This window comes from Protopterus annectens, chromosome 11.part0, assembly GCF_019279795.1.
Source record: "Protopterus annectens isolate FY-2018-M chromosome 11.part0, PAN1.0, whole genome shotgun sequence".
Lineage (NCBI taxonomy): Eukaryota > Metazoa > Chordata > Ceratodontiformes > Protopteridae > Protopterus > Protopterus annectens.
In genome coordinates this window covers 684,199,206-684,222,867 of record NC_056745.1, presented here as the reverse complement: position 1 = coordinate 684,222,867, position 23,662 = coordinate 684,199,206, and the positions used below count along the sequence as shown (strand labels likewise).

General features: G+C 38.8%; 1 protein-coding gene across 2 annotated transcripts in view; it reads right to left on the bottom strand.

Moving 5' to 3' along the window:
- The window catches only part of RIC8B (RIC8 guanine nucleotide exchange factor B), a 1,378,718-nt gene that overhangs the window by 618,818 nt on the left and 736,238 nt on the right, over positions 1 to 23,662 (bottom strand). For both annotated transcript variants that reach the window (XM_044088144.1, XM_044088145.1), the window contains one exon: positions 18,528 to 18,678. In XM_044088144.1, the coding sequence (XP_043944079.1) occupies positions 18,528 to 18,678 (151 nt within the window). The remainder of the gene's footprint in view (positions 1 to 18,527; positions 18,679 to 23,662) is intronic.

Genomic DNA, 23,662 nt, shown 5'->3' with positions numbered 1-23,662 from the left:
TCAAACAGGGCAACAATAATGTTGGACAGGTCAAACCCCCACTGCAGTTGCAAGTGACAGGCTTACAAATTCAAAACTTGAAATGGACAGGAAAGCAGATCAAGATGTATGGACCTCTGGACTCACACTGTTCACTGAATGGCCCCTCATGTGGAACCTCACATGAAGGATGGTGACTACAGAATTGCCATAACTACAACTTTCAGACAACCCTCTGCTGGAACAGTGCAAGTCAAGTCAATGGAAAGAGCTATACGCTGAACTGATAATGTCTTGTCCTGAGGCAGAAAGAACCAACATACTATGGTGTCAAAGGTACAACGTATGAGCGAATGAACTGGGAACAGTTGTGGCTTTTTGAGATTGACTGAGCACAAACTCTTTCTTGCAAAGTGCGTGTGTGTGTGTGTGTGTGTGTGTGTGTGTGTGTGTGTGTGTGTGTGTGTGTGTGTGTGTGTGTGTGTGCGTGTGTGTGTGTGTGTGTAGCAAGAAACCAGTCATCTGTGTACGGGATTACCATGACTCCCTGCAATCTCCTCTCGGCAGGTGGATATACTGGTAATAGTCTACGTGAACACGGTGTTTCAGACCTGAAATGAACAAATGGGGCCTATGCAATAAAATTAGTAGGTGAATTAGACTAAGTAACAACTATTGAGGGAATTTTACATGTATGTTTGCAAAAAAACAAAGTTTCCTTTACAACAAGTTTGAGATAACACTGACCTTAACCAGAAGAGTTAGGCAATGCTGCTACAGTAATGGAAAGCAGTATTTCAAAGGAAACCTACTTTTCTTTGACACAGAATCCAAAAAAGTCTGAGAGCCCTGTGCAGCTAGTTATGAAGTACAGCCTAAATTCTGACCAGTTTGCTGTTGTATATGCATGCTGAATAAAGCTTTCAACAAAAATGGTTTGAAATGCCTTTCTATTACAGGTGTGGGGGTAGCCACATTCTTTGATTTCCTGTCCTTTGCCTATTTAAGTTGTACAGCTTGAAATATTTTCTGCTTAAAAACCTCAGCTTTGGCCGGCTAAGATGTAGCTGTATTCAACTGGACGTATAAGAGAATTTAAGTACCTTTATCTGCACTTTTTTTCAAAGAATACAGTATTTAAATTGATTTAACTGTGTTGCAGGAATATATATTAACTGAACTGGAAATTTTGACTCTGCTCTTCAGTAAGTGCTGCTGAATTTTATTGTTTGTCAGTAATTACAGGTTTGGGGGTAGCCACATTCTTTGATTTCCTGTCCTTGCCTATTTAAGTGGTACAGTTTGAAATATTTTCTGCTTAAAAACCTCAGCTTTGGCCGGCTAAAATCTAGCTGTATTCAACTGGACGTATAAGAGAATTTAAGTACCTTTATCTGCACTTTTTTTCAAATACAGTATTTAAATTGATGTAACTGTGTTGCAGGAATATATATTAACTGAACTGGAAATTTTGACTCTGCTCTTCAGTTAGTCCCACCCACCTTCCCTGTTTTTGTTTTGGTGTTAATCTTAGTGGTCTTGAAACTGCCTGCCCCTCTTGTAAATTTGTGTTTGGATACTCATTCTGGGCCCATCTCATTTGCTTACTCAACTGAGTGCAGTGAGATCATATTCTGATTTCAGGCACTCCTACTGTGTACAAAGAGAGCATCTGGGAAACAGAAGAAAAAAAAATCTAAGCTTGTTTCCTGCCTTTCCTGTTAAGTGGTACAGACTGTTTGTAGGCTTCTGAGCCCCCAAGCCCTTCTGTGCTGGAGGGAAGCCTTCTAGCTTATTTTTTATTTCTTATAACTAGCCAGTTTTCTAGTTTCAGCACTCAGATCTGTTTCTTTGACCTCGGCACTTGCTCAGAACTCATTGTAAGCACTACATAAGCTGCAAATTACTACAGCACTCAACTTTCCTTGTCTAGTGGAAAGCAGTTTTTAGTACTTAATAAATAAGCACTTATCCAGGCATGTCTAAGGGTCAGCTCCCAGTGATTTCTCCTGTCTACCTGATGAATCTGGGCATCTTGGGGCAATGCAGCAATTGCCTCATGTACACAGACAACCCTCTCCTCCTACCACCCAACACTACAACCTGTGAGAGATGCACGTACATAGCCAAACTGGAAGCAAAGCTGTCTTCACCCAAGACTGGACTAGACAGTCAAGAGGAGAGGGTAAACACTTGCACCACACCACACTCATCACATAGTCCCTCAAAACCCACACCACCAAAACACACACATAGAAACACAAAACACACACCTACATTCGCGGAGGCTCTCAATAAAAACCTGCCCAAGCATCAGGGACATCCAAAGCATAAACGCAAGCAAACTCCACCCCCCAACACAACCCAAATGACACATAGCCCACATACTCAGTGTGCCACTCAACCACAGCCCATAAGGCATAACAACGTACCCAACACTCTAGTCATAGGTGACTCTATAGTCAGGCACACTGATGTTCCACTCACTAGACTAAACAAGGAGAAAGTTACTGTCAGCTGCCTGTCAGGTGCCAGGATCCGCCACATAACGCATGCACTCAGGTCACTCCACAATAAGTACAAATATGACACTGTCATTGTCCATGTTGGTGTGAATGACCTGAGACGTACCTCCCTGGACTACATGAAAAGAGACATGGAGGAGCTCTCCGATCTTGTATCCCAGGCAGGTATGACCCTAACCCTGAGTAGCATCCTGCCATCACCCAGAATGATACCACAGTACAAGGACAAAATGATTGACTTCAACAATTGGCTAAGCTTCTGGTGTCATTCTAAGGGGATTCAGTATTTGTCTGCCTGGGACAACATGATCGACAGTCCACGATGCTTTGCCAGAGATGGCCTGCACCTGTCACCCTTAGGATTCTGGATACTGGCTAAGACTCTTGCCACCCCTATAGTGCCTTTTTTAGGCAAGGTTCAAATGACAAATTCACCACCGTAACCGGTACAAGCAAGCAAAATCTGAGGGTAATGCTACTCAATGCTAGAAGTCTAAACCTCAAAATGCACTCACTCAAGGCACTCCTTAAAATGGAGAACATTGACATCTGTGCAGTGACAGAGACCTGGTTCAAAGCTCCAGAGAGCACCCCTGCATTACCAGGCTTCAATTCATACCACACCTAACCCAGAAAGAAGCACTAAAGGCGGAGGCGTGTCCATATTCATTAAGGATATCCACACCTCCAGGCTAGTTGCACAGCATAATGCATCCGAGATTATCCAAGTGCAACTAACTCTGGGCAAGACCACAATCCAAATTGTAGCTTGCTACAGACCCCACACCATGCCCCAGGATTCACACTCCTCATTTCTTGATACACTGGAAAGTATTAGAGTACAACCCAACACCCTAATAATGGGCGATTTCAACTACCCCACCATTAACTGGGAAAACTACTCATGTACCAACTCTTTTGCTCAACGTTTTCTAGAATTCATAAATTCCAATGCCTTGGATAAACTTATTCACATCCCCACCAGGGGCAGCAATATCCTAGACCTGGTCATCACCAACATGGGAAACCGGTGTTCCACACCAGAGGTCAATTCCTCGTTGGTCAGATCCGACCACAAGCTAATCAGCCTAGACATCCACATCCCACCCCAAGCCCCAATTAGGGAAACCATCGTAAAAAACTTCTCAAAAGCCAACTTCACACTTCTTAAGACAGAAGTGGCAAACTTCATGACACCCATGCAGATGGACAATAGAGGTATGACTGCCGAATCCTACACAAATGCACTTTATAAGCACTTACACGAGTGCATGGATCATGCTATCCCTAATAGAACCAAGATGTTATCCTACAAAAAAAAGGAAGCCAATCTGGTGGTCCTCTGCCATAAACAAACTCTACAACAGAAGAAAGAAACTGTTGCAAAAAAGAGTAAAATCCCATGACTGAAGGAACTCCCTGGTCAACCTCAGTAAGAAGTTGAGATCCCTCATAAAATCCTCCAAAGCTAGTTACGAAAACAAAATTGCCACTGACTCTAAAGACAACCACAAAGCATTCCATAGCTATGTCAAGAATCTAAATGGGAACACTCAGATCTGCTCTGAGTTACAGCATAATGGCACTAAATATACAGAACCAACTGATATTGCCAACATCCTAGCAGATAGGCTCAGTGCTAACTTTACCCCCCCCCCTCACCCCCTAGAGGGCCCATCTGTATACCAGAAGAATGCAAAGTTCCTATAATCACGGCTGCACAGGTAAAAAAACACACTCTCCAAAGCCAAGAACACAGCATCCATGGGACCTGACAATATCCCAGGCTGCGTCCTACACGAACTACAGAATGAACTGGCACCCAACCTAAGTACCATGTTCAGTCATAGCCTCACCTCAGGCTTTGTACCCACTGAATGGCGCACCGCGACAGTTATCCCACTCCACAAAGGGGGAGCCACGACGGACCCCGGGAACTACCGCCCCATTAGCCTGACGAGCCTGGTCTGCAAGGCCATGGAACGTATCATCATGGAACTCATAAACAAAGACATTGGTAATCTCCAAACTCTGGGCCCTACTCAGTTTGGATTTGTAAAAGGCAGATCATGTCTCCTAAACCTGACTGACGTCTTTGAAGCAGTCACCAAAGCCATAGATGATGGTAAAATGGTTCACACAGCTTATCTAGATCTCGCCAAGGCTTTCGACACCATCCCCCACTCTGGAATTATAGATAAGCTCACTAAACTAGGTATAAATCCCTATGTCATAAGATGGGTTGCCAACTGGCTCACAGACAGAACCCACACTGTGAAAGTAGAGGATACCAAATCCGACATCAGACCAGTGACAAGTAGAGTACCACAGGGTTCAGTCCTGGGTCCTCTCCTGTTTGGTATCTACTTCTCTGAAGTGCAGGCCAACACAGAAGGTCTTTGGCTAACAAAGTTTGCAGATGACTGCAAACTAGGAGCCATAATTGAAACTCCTAACGATGTGGACAAACTACAAAAGGGCCTCACTAAGACAGATTCCTGGTGTCAAAGCCATGGCATGAAGCTCAATGCCAAAAAGTGTATTGTCATCCCCTTTGGTAAAAACTCTGTACCCATGAACTACCACATAGCTGGTAGTCTACTTAATGCCGAAAATGTGATAAGAGACCTTGGGACACAGGTGGACAGTAGTCTCTCTTTTGATAATCACATCGCCACAGTGGTCAGGAAATCCTTCTACGTGGCTCATCTCATCACAAAAGGATTCTCATCCAGAAAAAAAGAGGTCATTGTTCCCCTCTACTCATCACTCATTAGACCCATTATAGAGTACAATGCCCCTTTTGGTATGTACCTCACAAGACATCTACAACAACTGGAAAGACCACAGAAATACCTCACAAAGAGGATTACTGGCCTCAAACAGATGCCCTATGCAGACCGTCTCAAAAAACTACAGATTTACTCCATCGCATATCGCCTACTCAGGGGTGATCTCTGCCTAACATACAAAGCTATGTCAAACCCAGAGCTGTTGGACATGCTCCACTTAAAGAAATCCCAATCCCTCCGAGCTACACACTCTAGGGACCTTAACTTTGTCACCACAATAAACAGAACATGCTGGAAGGATAGAATCCTGTCCCAGAGACTTCCCATACTCTGGAACAGACTACCTATCCATGTCAAACAGAGCTCCTCATTAGCACTCCAAGAAAAATCTTGATGATTGGATGGGAAATGGGAAATTCACCCCGGGGATCATTTCTGTGGCTCTACTCGACAGGGGCATAGGAAAATAATTTCTTGGGTGGCGAAAGCCAGGGTACATTTTTTGGCTAGGCTTGTATGGGCCCTAGGGCCGGATAGCCTAGTACCTACCTATGATAAACAGTGAAAGAAACAGAAGTGCAACAGTAAATTCTCACTCATGCTTATAAACAACCACATGCTAACTAGCTTTCTTTTAAGGTGGCCTGAAGCCATTTATGGTGGTGTAGTAAAGTGCTCAATAAATGTCGGCAGATGTCTGCCAAAGTGTAGAGCTAAACACTTTTCTTTGGTTAAGTTGACAGATTTGCTTTTACAATTCTCTGTGTTTGCTGTTTTTTTTTTATTTTTCATATTTCAACTGTGACTAGATGTGGGCAGTACTAGCATTTTATTGGTTCCCAACATGATTGTGTGATATAGAGAAGAATGGTAGTGACAGCAATGACCGTGGGTGGCGATCTGGCTTCAGTTCAAATGGTTCATTGGTATTGATCTCTAAAGCAGGCTGTTGGAAGTAAGGAGTGTTTTACCAGGACAGGAACTCTGACAGAACAGATTCATCTGTCAGTACACTGCTGGTGTCTTGCAGGTGGGTTTGTAACATGTTAAGACTATGACTGTGTGAATGATATTTCTTGAGCATTATTTGCGGCAGATATTTTATTTTGAACAGACAGTTGGGATTTTCTGATGTTCTATATATTTAAAGTTGGCCTGTCAAATTTTCTGGTTTATTGGTTGCTATTATGGAAAGTTTACTGACATTAGATGAAGACATTGTACTGTTCTCTTTTTGGACTATACACATTTTATCTCATACACTGGCCTGATTCTGTTCATTAACGTCTAATAACAGTGTAACTTAACTGGTGCTATGTATGCAACAATGTTCTCGTAATTTTGTTCTTTCACTACAGCTATTAGTTGATTATACTCAGTGAGACTTGCAAACTCTTGTGTATATATTACAGTTATTTATTTTTATTATTAGGTTGCAACAATTGTTTAACATTTTTTGATTGGCAGTTTTGCTGTAAAGAAGTTTAGAAATAAATAACTCTGTGTGTATTGTTTGGGTTGCTGGGCAGTACTCATTTTTGGAGGGAACATTGAAGGCAACAAGCTTCCCAAAACAAACACAGGTAAGAATACATTAAAAATAACAGAGATACAGTGCATATCTGCATATGAAAATACACAAAACGTTGTAAGCTATTATAAAGTCAATGTATACAAAAGAAAATGAAATAGGTATACAAGCAATCGCAAACTTGTGAAAACAATGAAACACAAAAGAGTGCTATATAGTTATGGTTATTGCCCTGTGGCATGTACAAACATAAAATTTTAGTGAAATGTTTACAATTGCTGTAAACACTATTGCTTTTTTAAGGCAACTGTACTTTAGTGATTAGATGGAAAAGCTTTTCACAGGAATCGTTGTTGTTAATGAGCAATTATTCCTTTAAAACAGTACATTAAAAGGAGGGCTAGTGCCCTGTTAGTTTTGATACTGGAGAAGTTTACACCTGTAATAGCAGTTCTGGAGACTGCAGCAAAGGAAACGACATTCCTGGAGAAGGTTTGCACTTGGAATCTGAATCCAGAAAGAAGGAAGCTGGTTGACACGACCTCTGGACTTAGAAAAAGGTCTTTTACACCAGTTTTAGCTTTCTTTGTGTGACCAATCGAAAAGGTCCTTTACATAGGTTCTGTTACTTTACATATATATATATATATATATATATATATATATATATATATATATATATGGATCTATGTTGCTACATCGAAAGTATGTTAAACTGAAACATACTACAGCGAACTCAAGTGAAAATGCACTTTCGCGTAAAAAAAGACAAAAAACCTACAAAAATAAAACACTACTCAAGTTTATGCAGGGGGGCAAGCCCCCCTGCACCTCCCACACCCCCCTTACTTTAATATTTTCACTCTGAGATCGCACTACAGTGGGAAAAAGGGAATATTCCCATATACCCACTGTACTGTGATCTAAGCAACAGTTTGCTTAGTTGCACAAACAGTACATGTTGACGTACAACTAAATCTACACACAAATTGTGTGTCGTCTTTTTTTTATTTTGTGAAAGTACATATTCGCAAAAGTGAGTTCACTGTAGTACGTTTCAATTTAACGTACTTTCAATTTAACGACTAGGACCACCATATATATATATATATATATATATATATATATATATATATATATATACGGTTCCCCTTCATATGATCGAATTTCTCTAAACTCGAAAGTCATAAACACGAAACCAGAATTTTGAATTTAGACAAACTCGAACATATGAAAGGGACAAAAAAAAAAATTAACACCTTTCAAATGTTTTCGCAGTGGGGCTTCACCCTCCTGCACCCCCACATGGAGGGCTGGGGCCCCCAAACCCCCCTATTTAAATATACCTACACAGAGATTGCACTATAGTGAAGGAGAGGGAAATCTCCCATTTCGCGCTATACGCGTAAGCGCAAAACAGAAGATTTTCCATTCCTCCGCTATAGTGCAGTCAGGGAACATTCACATTTAAACTGCTAGGGTACAGTGGGACCTGGCCCCCTGCAATAAGGTAGGTTAACTTTTTATTTTTTTAAACCTAAAGGCTCCCATTCACAATTTCGAGTGAATGGAAGTTCGAGATTCTGATCTCAAGATTATGAATTTCGAGCTTCCATCCATTCGATCTTGTGAAGGGGAACTATATATCTGTGTGTGTATATATATATATATATATATATATATATATATATATATATATATATATATATGTGTGTGTAAACACACACACACGTCTGTACCAGTATTTTTTTTTTCATTCTGTTCAGTAAATAAACTTTCATTATTTTATGCACTAGTGGACTCTGCTGCAGTACTTTATGCTACTAAATGTATATTTATTTATAGGTGAGTGAGTGTGTGTGTGTGTGTGTGTGTGAGTGTGTGTGTGAGTGTGTGTGTGTGATATTCAGATGATCAGATAAAACTGCAAAAATCAGAGGTCAAAATGAAGAAAAGTTTAGCTGAGTGTAAGATTGCTTAAGATGAGATTTTTCAAAAATGGCAGAATTAGAGATTTTCTGCTGCGCTAGAGAAACTAGAAGAAACAGATTGTATTAAATTTTATGAAGGTGAAAATAATCAACAAGACTGGTATTCCACAGCAGTACACACCATGTGTATGCTCAAAGTATGGCTGTAAGAAAGCAGCCAAGACCTTTACCAGTAAAGAAGCAAATCTACTTGCAGAAAGAGTTAATCCTGACAAAACTGTAGCAAATGGGCAAAGTATTAAAAGCTGGAGACAGTAGAATGTTTGTCGAATATGATTATTCATTGTACACCAGGCAGAAGAGAAACAAATTTATTGCAGTAATCAGGGAATGCCAAGAGGCAGGTGTGAGATTCAAGCTGCTGTATCCAGCTGTTGTCAGAATATTTTTTCCTGAATGATCAAAGTAATTTTCTGATGCAGAACAGGCTAAGGAAGAAATACAAAAGTGTGTCACACAAAAAATGAGCCTTCCAGCAAAAGGGACTTTGCATCTCGTTCTTCTGATAATAAAGCACACAAAGAGACTTTACCAGTGAAACCATTTTCACTGCTCCAAAGGGAAATGCTTGGAAGACAGAGAAAAAAACACAGGAGTTGATCAGAAGAATCAGGAACACCTTAGAATTAAACCAAAATATGGAGATGGGAGACTGAGATGAAGACGACAAGCAACATGGAAAATAGTGAATAAATGTTGGACTGCAAAGCATCAATCACATTTCTGAAATATGGCTGTATAAGAATAAGTAGAAAGAGTGGACTTTTGTTGAGTCTGTGAAATTTGTGAGGAACTGTACTGAACTTACAAAGGCATGCATCTGAAGCATTTCGCCGCGGGTCTCCACTGAAAACTGGCATCATTCCAAGTCGGACTTTCCCGGTTAACAAATGTTAAATATAAAAAAAAATAAATAAAAAAAAAACTGAATGGCATTTGCCTCATTTCTTATTATTGTGTGGAAGGACTCTGAGGGGAGGAGAGGAGGAAGGAAAAATGTAAGTTAAGTAAAACAACTTCTTTTCTTAACAGTATTTTATTAAACTTTTCACAATATAAATTGCATATTTTACAGTAAAGTACCTTTAGTTGTTATTGTATGTGGTAAAATTATTAAAGTAAACATATGCCTTTTTCTTCGTCTTCTCTTCTTTTTGATATTAAGAAATGTAAGCAATACACTGCAAAAAAGAGAAGAAAAGCTAGACAAAAGCATGTTAAGTTAATAGGCTGTAATCTTGTGTTGCTGAGTTGGGAGATGGGGTGGAAACCTACACGGATCATAATATATGTAGAGCTGATATGTTTTCTCTTACATTTGTAGAGGTGAATGTCTAGATTAAGACTCTTTGCTTAAAGAGTTAACACCTGTCCCTCTTTACTCAGGACAATCTCTCGTTGGGCAGTTATGTCATATGGAAAAAAATAAAAGATGGCAAATGTCCTGACGTTTTAGGACAAAAATATTTCTTAAGTTTTCTTTAATAGTTATGTAAAACAATTAATCTGCATTCAAAACAATTATTTCATGAAACAGGATAAACAACTGAACTGCTACAGGAATAAGCTTTTATTTTGCAAACAACTGAAGTTCAGTACCCTGCACAGGCTGTGAGCATGGACTGCCCTGCAAAATCCCACATATCCACATAAAATGTTGTTCTTTGGACATGTGAAAAGGTGGCAACCCTATTGGCTTAATCTAATAAATTTTACGTGGGTACAAGCAAACATGAAAACAATGAATATAATGAAATGTTTTCCTTTAGCAACAAATGTTTCAGTTTGTCTTTCATGCTGCAGCTCAGGAATACATATTTTCTTTTTTCTCTTACTTCTCTAATAGGGCAATAACACACGCAGCACTGGATTACTCAAGGATAACAAAAGATAGAACACTGCTCAAGGATAACAATGATTTCTGAAAGTAGGCACATAGTTTTCACATCTGGCGGATGGGAAACAGAGACCATTTAGTGTAAGCAGAATCACAGGCAGTAATGTGCATCTTTGCATGGATAACCTCAATTTCAGGTTAACTAGGGCCTGTATTAGCAGCTGTTTATTTGGCACAAATGTTCCTATAAGGAGGGTTAAACTTCATTATTTGGAGATATACATATTTATGTGTGTTTGTATTAAGTTAACAGGTTATGGGGGGTCTGCTTTTTTGTTTGTTTGTAGGTTTTTATTAAAACAAAAAGTCCTGTAAAATGTGACACGGGTGCCAATGTTGAAGATAAGAAAAACAAAAATGTATAAAGGACCATCATGCCAAACATTACCGAGTATATTTATCACAAAAGCTGGAATGAAACATTTAACAAAAGGCTGCCATAAATAATAGGTGGGAATAACGATTTCTTACCATAAGGGTAACACTTTCCATATTACCCTGAAATTTGAACGGCATACACAAAAAGTAAAGAATACTTAATTATATTAAAAAATGCACAGTACAAATAACAATGCTACAGCAGACACATTTAGAAAGAACTGCGCATGGGAATTTGATAAAGAAAGGTTCAGAATGGGTATTCTTCAGAATATCAAGGACAAAGGAAAAATGGCAGTACTTATACTTATTGCAAGAGGAGCTCCAGTAGTGATAGAACAGGAAACAAAGATTATAATGGCAGATTTGTAGTAGCAATGGGCTACTGGCAAAGGAAGAGGATTACATCGGCATGCATTTATATTCCACCTAAAACTGCCATTTTGGAGCTTAAAAAGTCTGAGAGAAATAATCAGCTTTCAGCAGTGATTACATATAGGTGGGAATGGAATTTGATTTGCAACAATGTGGGTGCATCTGGGGGGGGGCTAGATCGGAATATATAAGAAAAGAAGGCATATTTCTGAATAAAGCTTTGAAAATATTTGGTATGAAAGATGTGAATTCAACAGCATTGACTCAGACATCATTTACATATTATTCCCCAAGGTATAATAACCAGGCTAGAACTGATAAAAATTATATTTCACAGGAACGTGTCCATTGAATTGAGAACTCTGATACACATCCAATAACCATTTCAGATCCTGCACGAATAATTACCAAGATGAAAATGTAGGGTAATGAAGTAAAAATGAGACATTGGCACATCCCCACCTACCTAATAAAAATAGAGTAATTTCAGGAATGGGTAGTGGGAATTATTTGGGAGTTATTAAGGAAAATAGAAAGTACTCCAGAAGTTACAGTTAGTGAGTGGGACAAAATGAAAGTGGAGTTTAAAAATATGGTAGAAATGAAGGAAAAAAAATCTGTTTAAGAAGTAGGGGCTAACAAATGTTAAAGTATTACAAATAAGGGGAATCACACAGAATAAAAGGTGTAATTGCAGAGTGATAAAGAGAAAATAACAGATTACCCGGATAATATGCACGCGTTTGCTGTTAAACAACTTTTTGATAACTCCAGAGCACAAAACTTTTGTCACAACGACTTAGGCAACTGAAAGTACAAATGGTTATTAGCAAACTTAGGGAGCCTATAACAAAGAAAAATTGCTAGATATCCTGTAGAGGTATTGGAAATATTTTGGAAATTTTACGAAAATCTGTATAAAGCAGAGAAGTGAGGAAATCAAGAAAAAGCACAAATGGAAATACTTATGAAGACTTAAATATGTCAAGGTTAAGGTTAATTAACAGTTGATATCAGAGGATACGAGATAAAAATGGTGTTGTATAACCCATCTACATGGAAGTTTCTAGAAATAGATGGTATTCTGGTGGAAGTTTGGGATTTAGGAGGGAAGAAAATAAAAAAACCTTCCAGATTTTTGCCAGCAGTATTTTAAAAGGAGGGAAGGCACCAGCATCCTGGAAAAAGCTGTGGTGGCTGTAATACATAAAGATGGTAAATGCCCATCTGATTCAGCTTCATAAAGGCCTATTTCAATTCTAAACCATGATTATGAAGTGTTTGCATCTGTAATGACTAAAAGAATGACAAAGGTGATGCCAACGTTAATAGATATTGACCAGTGTGTTTTTGCCGAGGGAAGGCAAACATTTGACAATATTAACTGAACAGTGATGATCTAGAGGGAAGCAGTACATACAACATACTGCTGTTATTGGTAGGTCTTGATGCAAAGAAAGCATTCAACAAAGTAAGGTGGGATTTTATGAGTACAGCAATGGAAGGATTTGCATTTCCTGATATAATAATAAAGTTAATTAGAAGGACATGAGGAATTGGAGGCAAAATTCAAAGTGGGAGGGTTGGTTTCACTCTGATAAGTTGTATCTGAACATAGGAAAAAAGGCATGGGTGTCCCCTATCCCCCTTGTTATTTGCATTACTATATTTAAAACTTCTGGCAAAGAAAATAAGGGATTCAGAAATTCAAGGATATAACTGGTATGGTGTTCAAGAAAAGTTGGCTTTATTTGAAGATGATATCATCGTGTACCTGATGAAACCAGAAAAGGACATCTCAGTGTTGTGGAATATTCTGAGATAGTTCCAGGTTTTTTCGGGATACAAAATTAATGAAGATAAAAACAAGGGCTATAGCTAAAAATGATCTGCCCACAAGTGAACTGGTTCAGCAATACCTATATTTATGGGGGCATGTTAAAATGAAGCTCTTGCCTACGGATATGGACAGCAAGATACAAACAAGCAGTAATAATGTCTTTAGTCCCTTTAGTTTTATACACAGATAGGCATATTTTTATAAACCAGAGAAGTTGTGGACAGTAATTAATAAACAGTTGAAAGATTTAATTTGGGAGGGAAAGGGTGCAACAGTCAAGTGGAATAAGCTGATCCTGCTAAGAAAACAAGGAGGTTTAGGATTATCAGATTTAAAGGGATATTTTAGCGCTACACAATTAAGGTACTTATACATAACACAAGCAGAAAGCTACAATTCAAAATTTAAAGGGATGATGATGATGATATACTACGGAGGAAATTCAAGAAATAAGGTGAGAGTAGGATTTTGAATGCAGATCCTTAAAGAGAACAAGAGTTGCACAATATTATATTCATAAATCAGCAAGTAAATTAAGTAGTAAGCCAACACTGGAATGGAGAAAGGAGATTCTGCCAATAGCGATGACTGCAATTAGGAGTACACAGAATAGACAAGAGAGGGCTGGAATTGCCTGGAGGCAGTTGGCAAAGAAACCAAGGTACTGGGAAAAATAATTAGAGAAGGAAAGGTAACAGGATGAGACGAGGTAAAGAATACATTTGAACTGCAGGCTACTGACTGCCCTCTCTATAAGGGATTGATATCAGAGTATAGACAAAGAGAAAGGGACAGGGGAATCTTAAGTGAAAGATCTGCACTTATTGAGTTTTGAATTGAATCTAGAACAGAAGCTGCTGCTAAAACAGGGATAATTAGTAGGGGTATAAATAATGCATGATAACTATAGGAATCAAAAGTGATCAGAAAAGATTGGGAAGAGAGATTTGATATGCAATTCACAATGAAACAACAGGAGGTTATATATACTGCTCCCAAACAAGCAACAAAGTCTAGAAGATTTAGGATGTTTACCATATGCATATATACTTTTATACCCCCAAGTCAAAGACCTTTTACTTAGGTAGATGGCAAATGTTGGGAGGTGTGATGGGGAGAAAGAGGGAACTAGGAACACAAGTTCTGGGAGTGTAATGAGTTGGCAGACTTTAAGAATGCCCTACAGAGTACTCTGTCAGGAATACTGGGCGATCAAATGAGTGTAACTATGTAAATTATTTTTTTTCCTTGAGCTGGGATACCACATCTGAATTGTCTAGACACAGTCAGCCCAGGTTAAGTTTAATTCTGGTGGCTGCCAAAAAAAAAAAAAAATTACTAGAAAATGGAAATCAAAATCTAAACCAACTTTACTTGAAGATGTAAACACTGTAACAGACATAAAACAACAGGAGGTGGGATCTTCCGGAACAACTGGAACAGGAGGAGAAAAAGACAGGAATAAATCATGTAGAAAAAATGGAGACTATGGGAACAACACATGCAGAAACATGCTTTGAAGGAGGAATAAGGTTTAAGAGAAGGCAGGAACTGAATAATTTATGTAATGTTGCCTATACTATTGGATATATAACAATATACGTTATGTACAATGTTGTAAATGTGAACTTGTTAATATGGTTTCATTACTTTTATATACATGTAAATTGCCTGCATCACAACTAATAATGCAATAAAGGTGTTTTTTTTTTCATAGTAATGTTAACACATTCTTGGAAATTCTGTTTATAGTTAATTGTAATTCCCAAGTATTCCTGTAAAGTTATTGGCTCTAAAGGGCCTGAAGACTCCTTAAGAATTTTAGATGGATGTAGCATGTTGGAGTTAATTGTATTTGGATAAGAAATATCTAACGTAGATTTATTTTTCACTTAGGATTACTTTTGCTGAGACAAGAGGGTTGAGAAGCCTCTTGCACAATGCAGTGTAGCTACACAGTCAAAATACTGAACTAATCTGATTAATTTAGTACATAGGTCTATACTGTTGGTAAATATATTGAAAAGGGTTTACCATCAAAAGGACAAAAATCACGTCTGCGAACAGTGATTTCCGTGACAAATAACATTAAATCATGAATATGAAGGAGATTGTATGATCGACACACAGACGTCGACAAATTCTGTCGACCTTAAGGTGGAACTCTCCCATGGAAGTCTACGCTATAACTCCCTGCCCTGTGTACATCCTTCTAAATGGACGTACAAATGAACGTCGACATTCCGACCGTCACTCCTACCATGGTCAAGGAGGTGGCTGTTGAGTATGTCACTGCTGACTTTTTGATTGTAAACCATTGAAAAGCTGTACTCAAGAATGGATCCCTGAGGTACACCGATATTTGACAGGAAACAGTGGGACAATTTGCCTTGCTGGTGGCCAGCTGAAGTTTGATTCCCAAAGTAGTTTGTAAACTAGTACTGTTGATAAATGTCCAATGACTTGTAATCAATTAAAGTAAATGGTAGTTTACTATGTCAAAGGCCTTAGAGAAGTCCAAGAAAACAGCACAAGAAGCAAGTCCTTTGTTGTTGTGGTTAGCAACACAATCCACGAGTTTTAGTAAGGAAGTTTAAGTACTTAGTCAAGGATGGAAGCCATATTGTATTCTGGTTATTAAATTGGTTCTGTGAGTTATTTCATGTCCTGTGTGTGTTCCACAAATTCAAATACTTTTGGGCTAAGCATAGTAATTATTCTGCAATTTCCACCTTATTTTGTTCCCACCTTTGTACAACTGTATGATGTTAGTTCCGCCCTCCTACCACAAAGGTCTGGAAAAGATTTTTGCGTTGCTAACAAGAGCGGGAGCCATGGTCTTTCAATTTAAGTAATAGTTTTTTTAATTGTGATGCTTGCAATAACAGGTTGAAAACTAAACCTCGGAGTAGATGGGTTTGACTCCAAATGAAATTTTATAGGACTGTTGAGTGACACACATTATTACCATATAGTCAAAGAAATAAACAAACATGTCAGCAATGCCATTAGATGTTGTTAGGGCAACAGATTTTTCTCTGTTTATGATTTCCCAAAAATTTTGTTAATGTCAGTAAGAAACTGAACTGATTGTTGAAGTTGGTTTGAAATAATCTTGTTTGACCTTTCCAATTACACTCCTAGTAGGTTCATAGCTAAGTACTAGGCTAGCTACCCTTGCAGGTCATTTTATGCATAGCCAGTTTCCCCTTGTGGTGCTTGAATTAACCTACTCTATTTGGTATTACACTGGCCTTACCCATCACATGGTTGATATTTATATATTACCACTAGTGAGAATACCTGGGAATCATACTATATATAATTTGCGATGATACATTCATGGGCTAAAGCATTTAGAAGCTGTCTCTGACCATCTGTAGTACAGGGGGCAATCCCGGGGTAAATTTTCTGTTTCCCATCCATAGATTCACGTTGTGTTTGAGTATGGACAGTGATGAGCTTCGTTTAACATGGATGGGGGCAGCCATTCTGTTGATGCTGTAGGACAGGTTTAGATCCCTAGACAGAGTATTTCTAATACTGTTTGATTTACTGATGTGCAATAAATTTGTCAGTATTGGGTGGATGAAACCCTGTATGCTAAACACAAATCACCTCTTAACAGTCTCTATGATACAGAGTATAGTGACAGGACTTTTGGGTTGGACCATGTAAGACATTGTTTAGGTGTTGTATCCTTTCAGTAAGGTATGTCTGTGAGCATTTCATTTGTTGCATGTGTCTGGATGGATACATGCCAAAGGAAGTATTATACTCAATAACTGGCTAAAGGAGGGAGTGACACCCCTAGATCTAGACACAATCCCTTTGTTAATAAGCTATGCAGTATAGAAGGACACTCTTACAACAATGGACACATTAGTCAAAAGTTCCTCAACAACCAGGTCAGCTCTTAGGGGGTTATACTGTCAATGTGGAAGTTCCCCAGGGTAGATGACCTTCCATACGATACACCAATGCATTTTTTGGCATTTAGTTTCAGTCAATGAGCTTGGCACCAGTTATTTACCTGAAACAAAATCATCCTTCAGGATGGCCAAGTCATTTGGTGATTCAATGACTGCTCCTAGCTTAAAGTCATCTGCAGACTTAGCCAAATCCCTTTGGTATTGGCTTTTACATCAGAGAACTTGGACTGAGTCATAAGCAGAAGACCGCTAAGGTTTTTGTCTCTGTCTCTTGAGTAAACTGATACAAGCTCTTTCCTTGGTCCTAAGTGTGTTTCTGTTTTGTATTTACACTGGAGGAATAACTGAGTGACCTCAGCAAATCTGAATAAAAGGGGAAGAAACGTATAATGTCGACACTGAGTAAATAACTTACATTTTCAACTGAAGACAGGAGCTGTACTAGTCAGGTAGTCACTGAAGGAATGACAGTTATACTAAAAAAGGAGGGGAAAATAACTGTGATTCATGACCCTAGCGCTTGTGTTCAATGGTACAGGCTTTTCCATGATAAGTATTTTTGTGTTTTGTACTTAAACCTGTGGATTTAGTGAACAACCTCGGCAAAAGTGAGTTAAAGGGGTCTGCAAAACTAAGACATAGACAGAGTAAAAGCGTCACACAGAATAACTGCAGAGAGATTATTTACACATTTTGTGAAGAGGAGGGTGCCAGGCAGCCCAGGAAAGTTTTATCTGCCGAGCGGTCCTAATGACAGCAGCAGCATTAGTCATAAAGATTACTGAAGAAAGACCTCTTCCAAGGAGATTAAGAATGTTTACGTGAAGAGAGAGAGAGAGCAGAGCATAAAGACATTCTAATGGACCAACACACAGCCAGTAGTTAAGAATGAACAGTAATATAAAACGTGCCCTTACATGTGTGAGAGTATATAAATACATACATACATACACGCACACATATATATTTATACAACACACCAACAGAGTTTAGGTACCGTCAATAAAGCAATCTGCATTGTCCACAATTCTGTGGCTACAACACAGCATAATTTTGTGTTGACTATCTTTTAAGCAAATACTGAGTAATGAAGTACACTGAACCAATGTGTGTGTACCTGAAAACTCTGTGCACAGCAAATGTAGGTAAAACTGAGTTCACACTTGAATTATTATTGATCCCAGAGTGAGACTGAAATTGGTCAGAAATGATCCATGCTCTACCCCGTTAAGTTCAATAAATAGATAAATCTAGCATGTTATTTATTGCTTTGAACACAACATTTACCTTATCTATTCTCTTCTCCATAAAGTCCAACAAAACCTGAACAGCTTCCATATTTTCCCCATTGTGCTCCTTTGATCCTGCCTCAGAAGGGACACTGATTAGCACGTCCAAACAGGAAATTGGAATATTGCTTAGAAGGTTGATGGCATGACTGTGATAAAGAAATATCAAAATAAAAATATGCTCCCCAAAATCGTATTACACAAACGTTAAAATTTTGGTTAAATACAGAAAAATTTCACACAAAAGTGTCCTTTTCTTAGACAATCCACAAATGTAAGTGATCTGCACAGTGTGAAACAGAAGCCCATATGATTCAAACCTGTATCTGAAATGTAGCTTCTAACTTTTTGACAGCTTATCTTAACCATTACATACTGCTGCCACATTTATTACATGAACAATTTTATTTATTACTTAACCGTTGAGAATAAACAGTGCATCTCCAATGGCATCCATCAATAGCAAAGTACTTCTGATGCAGGTTCTAGATCAGTACTATACTTATAAACATCAATGCTGACATTTACAAATTTAAATTTGATAATACTGTTACAATACTAAATGTATGATCTCAGATTGGAAGCTAGGATTTTTTGCAAAACAATGCAATCATATAGTGTATTACTTGTCCGAAGGTTGACTTGCTGTTCTACTGGGAATTTCCCTTTTCCCCAAGACGGTATAACGTTATGCATATGGGTATACTTTGGAAGACCGAAACACCAGAAGACTGACTGTTAAAATCCTGAAAAAAAGAAAGGTAACAACCTCAGAAAACCTAAGCTAAACCTGGAATATTCAGGAACTATTCTAAGGCTAGCCTCCTGCCATTAAGTGAGAACTTGGCAAAATGTCAAGCTCCCATAAACCCTGAGAACACTGCTGCCTATGCAGAACTGTTCACAGAAACCCTGTACAAGCACAATAGCTGCAATAGAGGCAGTTGTACCCACCAGGAAGAACTACAGAAATAACTCAAAAAACAAGCCTCCTTGGTGGAATCACAAAATCAATAGGCTGTATAACAGGAGGAAGAAAATCCTGGTAAAAATTAGGAGTTGCAGCATCCAGCAAGATAAAAACACTCTCATCAAACTAAAACAACTCAGAGGACAAATAAAGTCTACCAAAGCCAAATTTGAAATATGTTTGGCATCCCAGGCCAAGGACAACCACAAAGCGTTCTCTAGCTACAGTGGATATGAAAAGTTTACACACCCCTGTTAAAATGCCAGGTTTTTATGATTTAAAAAATGAGACCACAATAAATCATTTCAAAACATTTTCCACCTTTAATGTGACCTATAACCTGTACAATTCAATTGAAAAACAAACAAATCTGTTAGGGGAAAAAATATAAAAAAATAAAAAAAATAAGTTGGTTGCATAAGTGTGCACACTAATGCTTTGTTAGAGCACCTTTTGATTTAATTACAGCATTCAGTCTTCTTGAGGACACACCTGCCATCAATTAAAGAGACTGATTAATCCCAAATAAAGTTTAGCTGTCCTGGTAGGATTTTCCTGACATGTACTCAGTTGCCTGCTAAAGCAAAAGCCATGGTTCGCAGACAGTTTACAAAGCATCAAACAGATCGCATTGTTGAAAGGTATAAGTCAGGAGAAGGGTACAAAAATATTTCCACAGCATTGGATATACCATGAAACACAGTGAAGACAGTCACCAAAAAGTGGAGAAAATATGGGACAATAGTGATGTTGCAAAGAACTGGACATCCTCCAAAATTTACGAAAAGACAAGATGAAAACTGGTCAGGGAGGCTGCTAAGTGACATACAGCAACACTGAAGGAGCTGCACAAATTTCTGGCAAGTACTGGTTGTGTACTACATGTGACAGCAATCTCCCGTATCCTCCATATGTCTGGGCTATGGGGTAGGGTTGCAAGACGGAAACCTTTTCTAACACAGAAAACATCCAAGCCCGGCTAAAATTTGCAAAATAATACATAATGCATCCAAAAAGCATGTGGGAAAATGTGTTATGATCTGATGAGACCAAGGCTGGACGTTTTGGCCACAATTCCAAAAGGTACGTCTGGTGCAAAAACAACACTTTGCATCACCAAAAGAACACCATCGCCATGGTGAAGCATGGTGTAGGCAGCATCATGCTTTGGGGTTGCTTTTCTTCAGCTGGAACTGGGGCTTTAGTCAAGGTGGAAGGAATTATGAACAGTTCCAAATACCAATCACATTTGGCCCAAAACCTTCAGGCGTCTGCTAGAAAGCTGAAGATGAAGTGGAATTTCACCTTTCAAAGTGACAATGAGCCGAAGCATACATCCAAAATCAACAAAAGAATGGCGTTTTGGAATTGCCCAGCCCTAAATCAAATAAAAAATTTGTGGGGTGACCTGAAAAGGGCTGTGCATAAGAGATGCCCTTGCAAGCTGACAGATTTGGAGTGCTTATGCAAGGAAGAATTGGCAAATATTGCCAAGTCAAGATGTGCCATGCTGATAGACTCCTACCTAAGAAGACTGAATGCTGTAATTAAATCAAAATGTGCTTCAGCAAATTATTAGTTCAAGGGTGTGCACACTTATGCAACCAGCTTATTGTATGTTTTTTTATTTTTTATATTTTGCTTTTCAATTGAAATGTACAGGTTATAGGTCACATGAAAGGTGAGAAACATTTTGAAATTATTTAATGTCGTCTCATTTTTTATATCACAAAACCTGGCATTTTAACAGGAGGTGTGTAAACTTTTTACATCCACTGTATGTCCGCAACCTCAAAGGCAATACATAAATGTGTGCAGAGCTCACTGTAAATGGTGGCACCTGTACTGAGCAAGAAGATGTAGCAAACCTCCTTCCTAATAAATTCAGCTCCAACTTTACCCCTCTCTCCCCCTCAACCCTCCCTCAGGAAATATCATAAAATACAACTCCATCTACTATCACCAGGGAACAGGTGCTTAATGCTCTTTCTAAGACCAAGAACACTGCATCAAAAAAGCCAGACAATATCCCAGGATGCCTTCTAAATTGCATGAAACAGGACCTATAAGGGCCTCTGGAATTACTATTTGACTGCAGCCTCCAAACAGGCTTCATGCTTCATGAATGAAGAAAGGCAACAGTCATCCTTCTGCTCAAAGGTGGGCCACCCATAAGTCTCACTAGTGTTATATGTAAAGCCATGGAAAGAATTATCATGTAGAGGATCAACAGAAATGCAGAAAACCTCCAGAAATTGGACCCAACCGAGTTTGGTTTTGTCAAGGGAAGATCATGTCTACTCAACCTAGTGGACTTCCTTGAGAAGGTCACCAAAGCAATGGATGACGGCAAAATAGTTCACACTGCCTACCTTGACCTGGTCAAGGCATTTGACACAATACCCCACTTGGGCATTGCTGACAAACTCAAGAGGTTAGGTACAAACTTGTATGTCACACTATGGATAGCAAACTGGCTCACAGACAGGATCCAGGAAGTTAGAATTAGGGAGTCCACCTCTACAAAGAGGCCAGTCACAAGTGGAGTCCCTCAGGGATCAGACCTTGGACCACTCCTTTTTGGTATTTACTTCTCGGAAGTTGAAGCCAATGTCAGTGGTCTCTGGCTGACTAAATTTTCAGATGACTGCAAATTAGGAGCTGTCAGTGAATCTCACACTGACCCAAATGTTCCCCAGGAGGAGGTGACAGACACATAACTGGTGTCAGAGCCATGGACTAAAACTAAATGCCAAGAAATGCATAACAGTATCTTTTGGGAAGTCATCCATCCCTGGTAACTATAATATTGACAACACAACCCTTAGAGTTGACCCAGTAGTCAAGGACTTGGGGACAAACACAGACATTAATCTACCCTTTGACCATCAAGTGTCTGCAGTGTTGAGGACATCATTCTATGAAGTGCAACTTATAAACAAAGCTATGGCATCTAAGTCCAAGGAAGTCATTATTCCACTGTATTCGGCATTCATCAGACCTATCACTGAGTACAATGCCCCCTGTGGTATGTAGCTAACCAGACATATCCAACAGTTGGAAAGTCCACAGAGGTTCCTTACTAAAAGGGTGTAAGTAAAATGTCCTATTCAGACCACCTCAAGGCCCTATCCCTGTATTCTGTCTCCTACAGGCTTTAGAGGGGAGCTCTATGCCTCGCATACAGGGCATTGTCAGACCCCACTCTGACAGGTCTCCTGCATATCCACAAAACAAACAGCACCAGAATTACCAATTCTAAAGACTTAAACCTTGTCTGTGATATAAACAGTACCTGCTGGAGAGAGAGGTATGTATCCCAGAGACTATCCCATCTATGTGAAGCAGAGTTCTTTCCTAACATATTCAAGTGCAACTTGGACAATTGGATGGGAAACTGGAAACTGACCTCTGGTTTGGCACCTATGCCTCTAATGGACACAGGTAACCTGTAAATGGTTCATCTCCCAGGCCCATGGTTACTATCAGAACTTGTCAGAGATTTAAGATGTATGGCTAGGCTTAAAACGGCCCTTGTGGTCATTAGCCTAGTAAACACCTATGAACCTATAAAAGCAACATCCTGGAACACTGACTTCCAACTCCAGGTAAGAAAACACTTGGCCACCATGTTGAACTCTGCCCCTGACCCTTGGAGTAGTGCAACTTTAGAGTTGGTATATTTAGTTTGGTGGGTGGGTTTAGATTACTTCAAGTTTAATTTTGTTTTTATTGGACAAGTAGTTACTTGCCTGGAGTTGAAAGTCAGTGTTCCGGAACATCGGTTTTCTGCGGTTGTCAGCTTTCTCTTCTTGGGATTTTAACAGCAGGTCATCTGGTATTTCTGTCTTTCAAAGTAGACCGTGTGTGTGTGTGTGTGTGTGTGTGTATATATATATATATATAAATATATATATATATATACATATATATATATATAAATATATATATATATATACATATATATATATATAAATATATATATATATATATATATATATATATATATATATATATATATGTGCGTGTGTGTGTATATATATATATATATATATATATATATATATATATATATATATATATATAGGTTCATAGGTAGGTACTAGGCTATCAGCCCAAGGGCCTACGTAAGCCTAGCCAGCAAGGTTCCATGGCTTATGCCA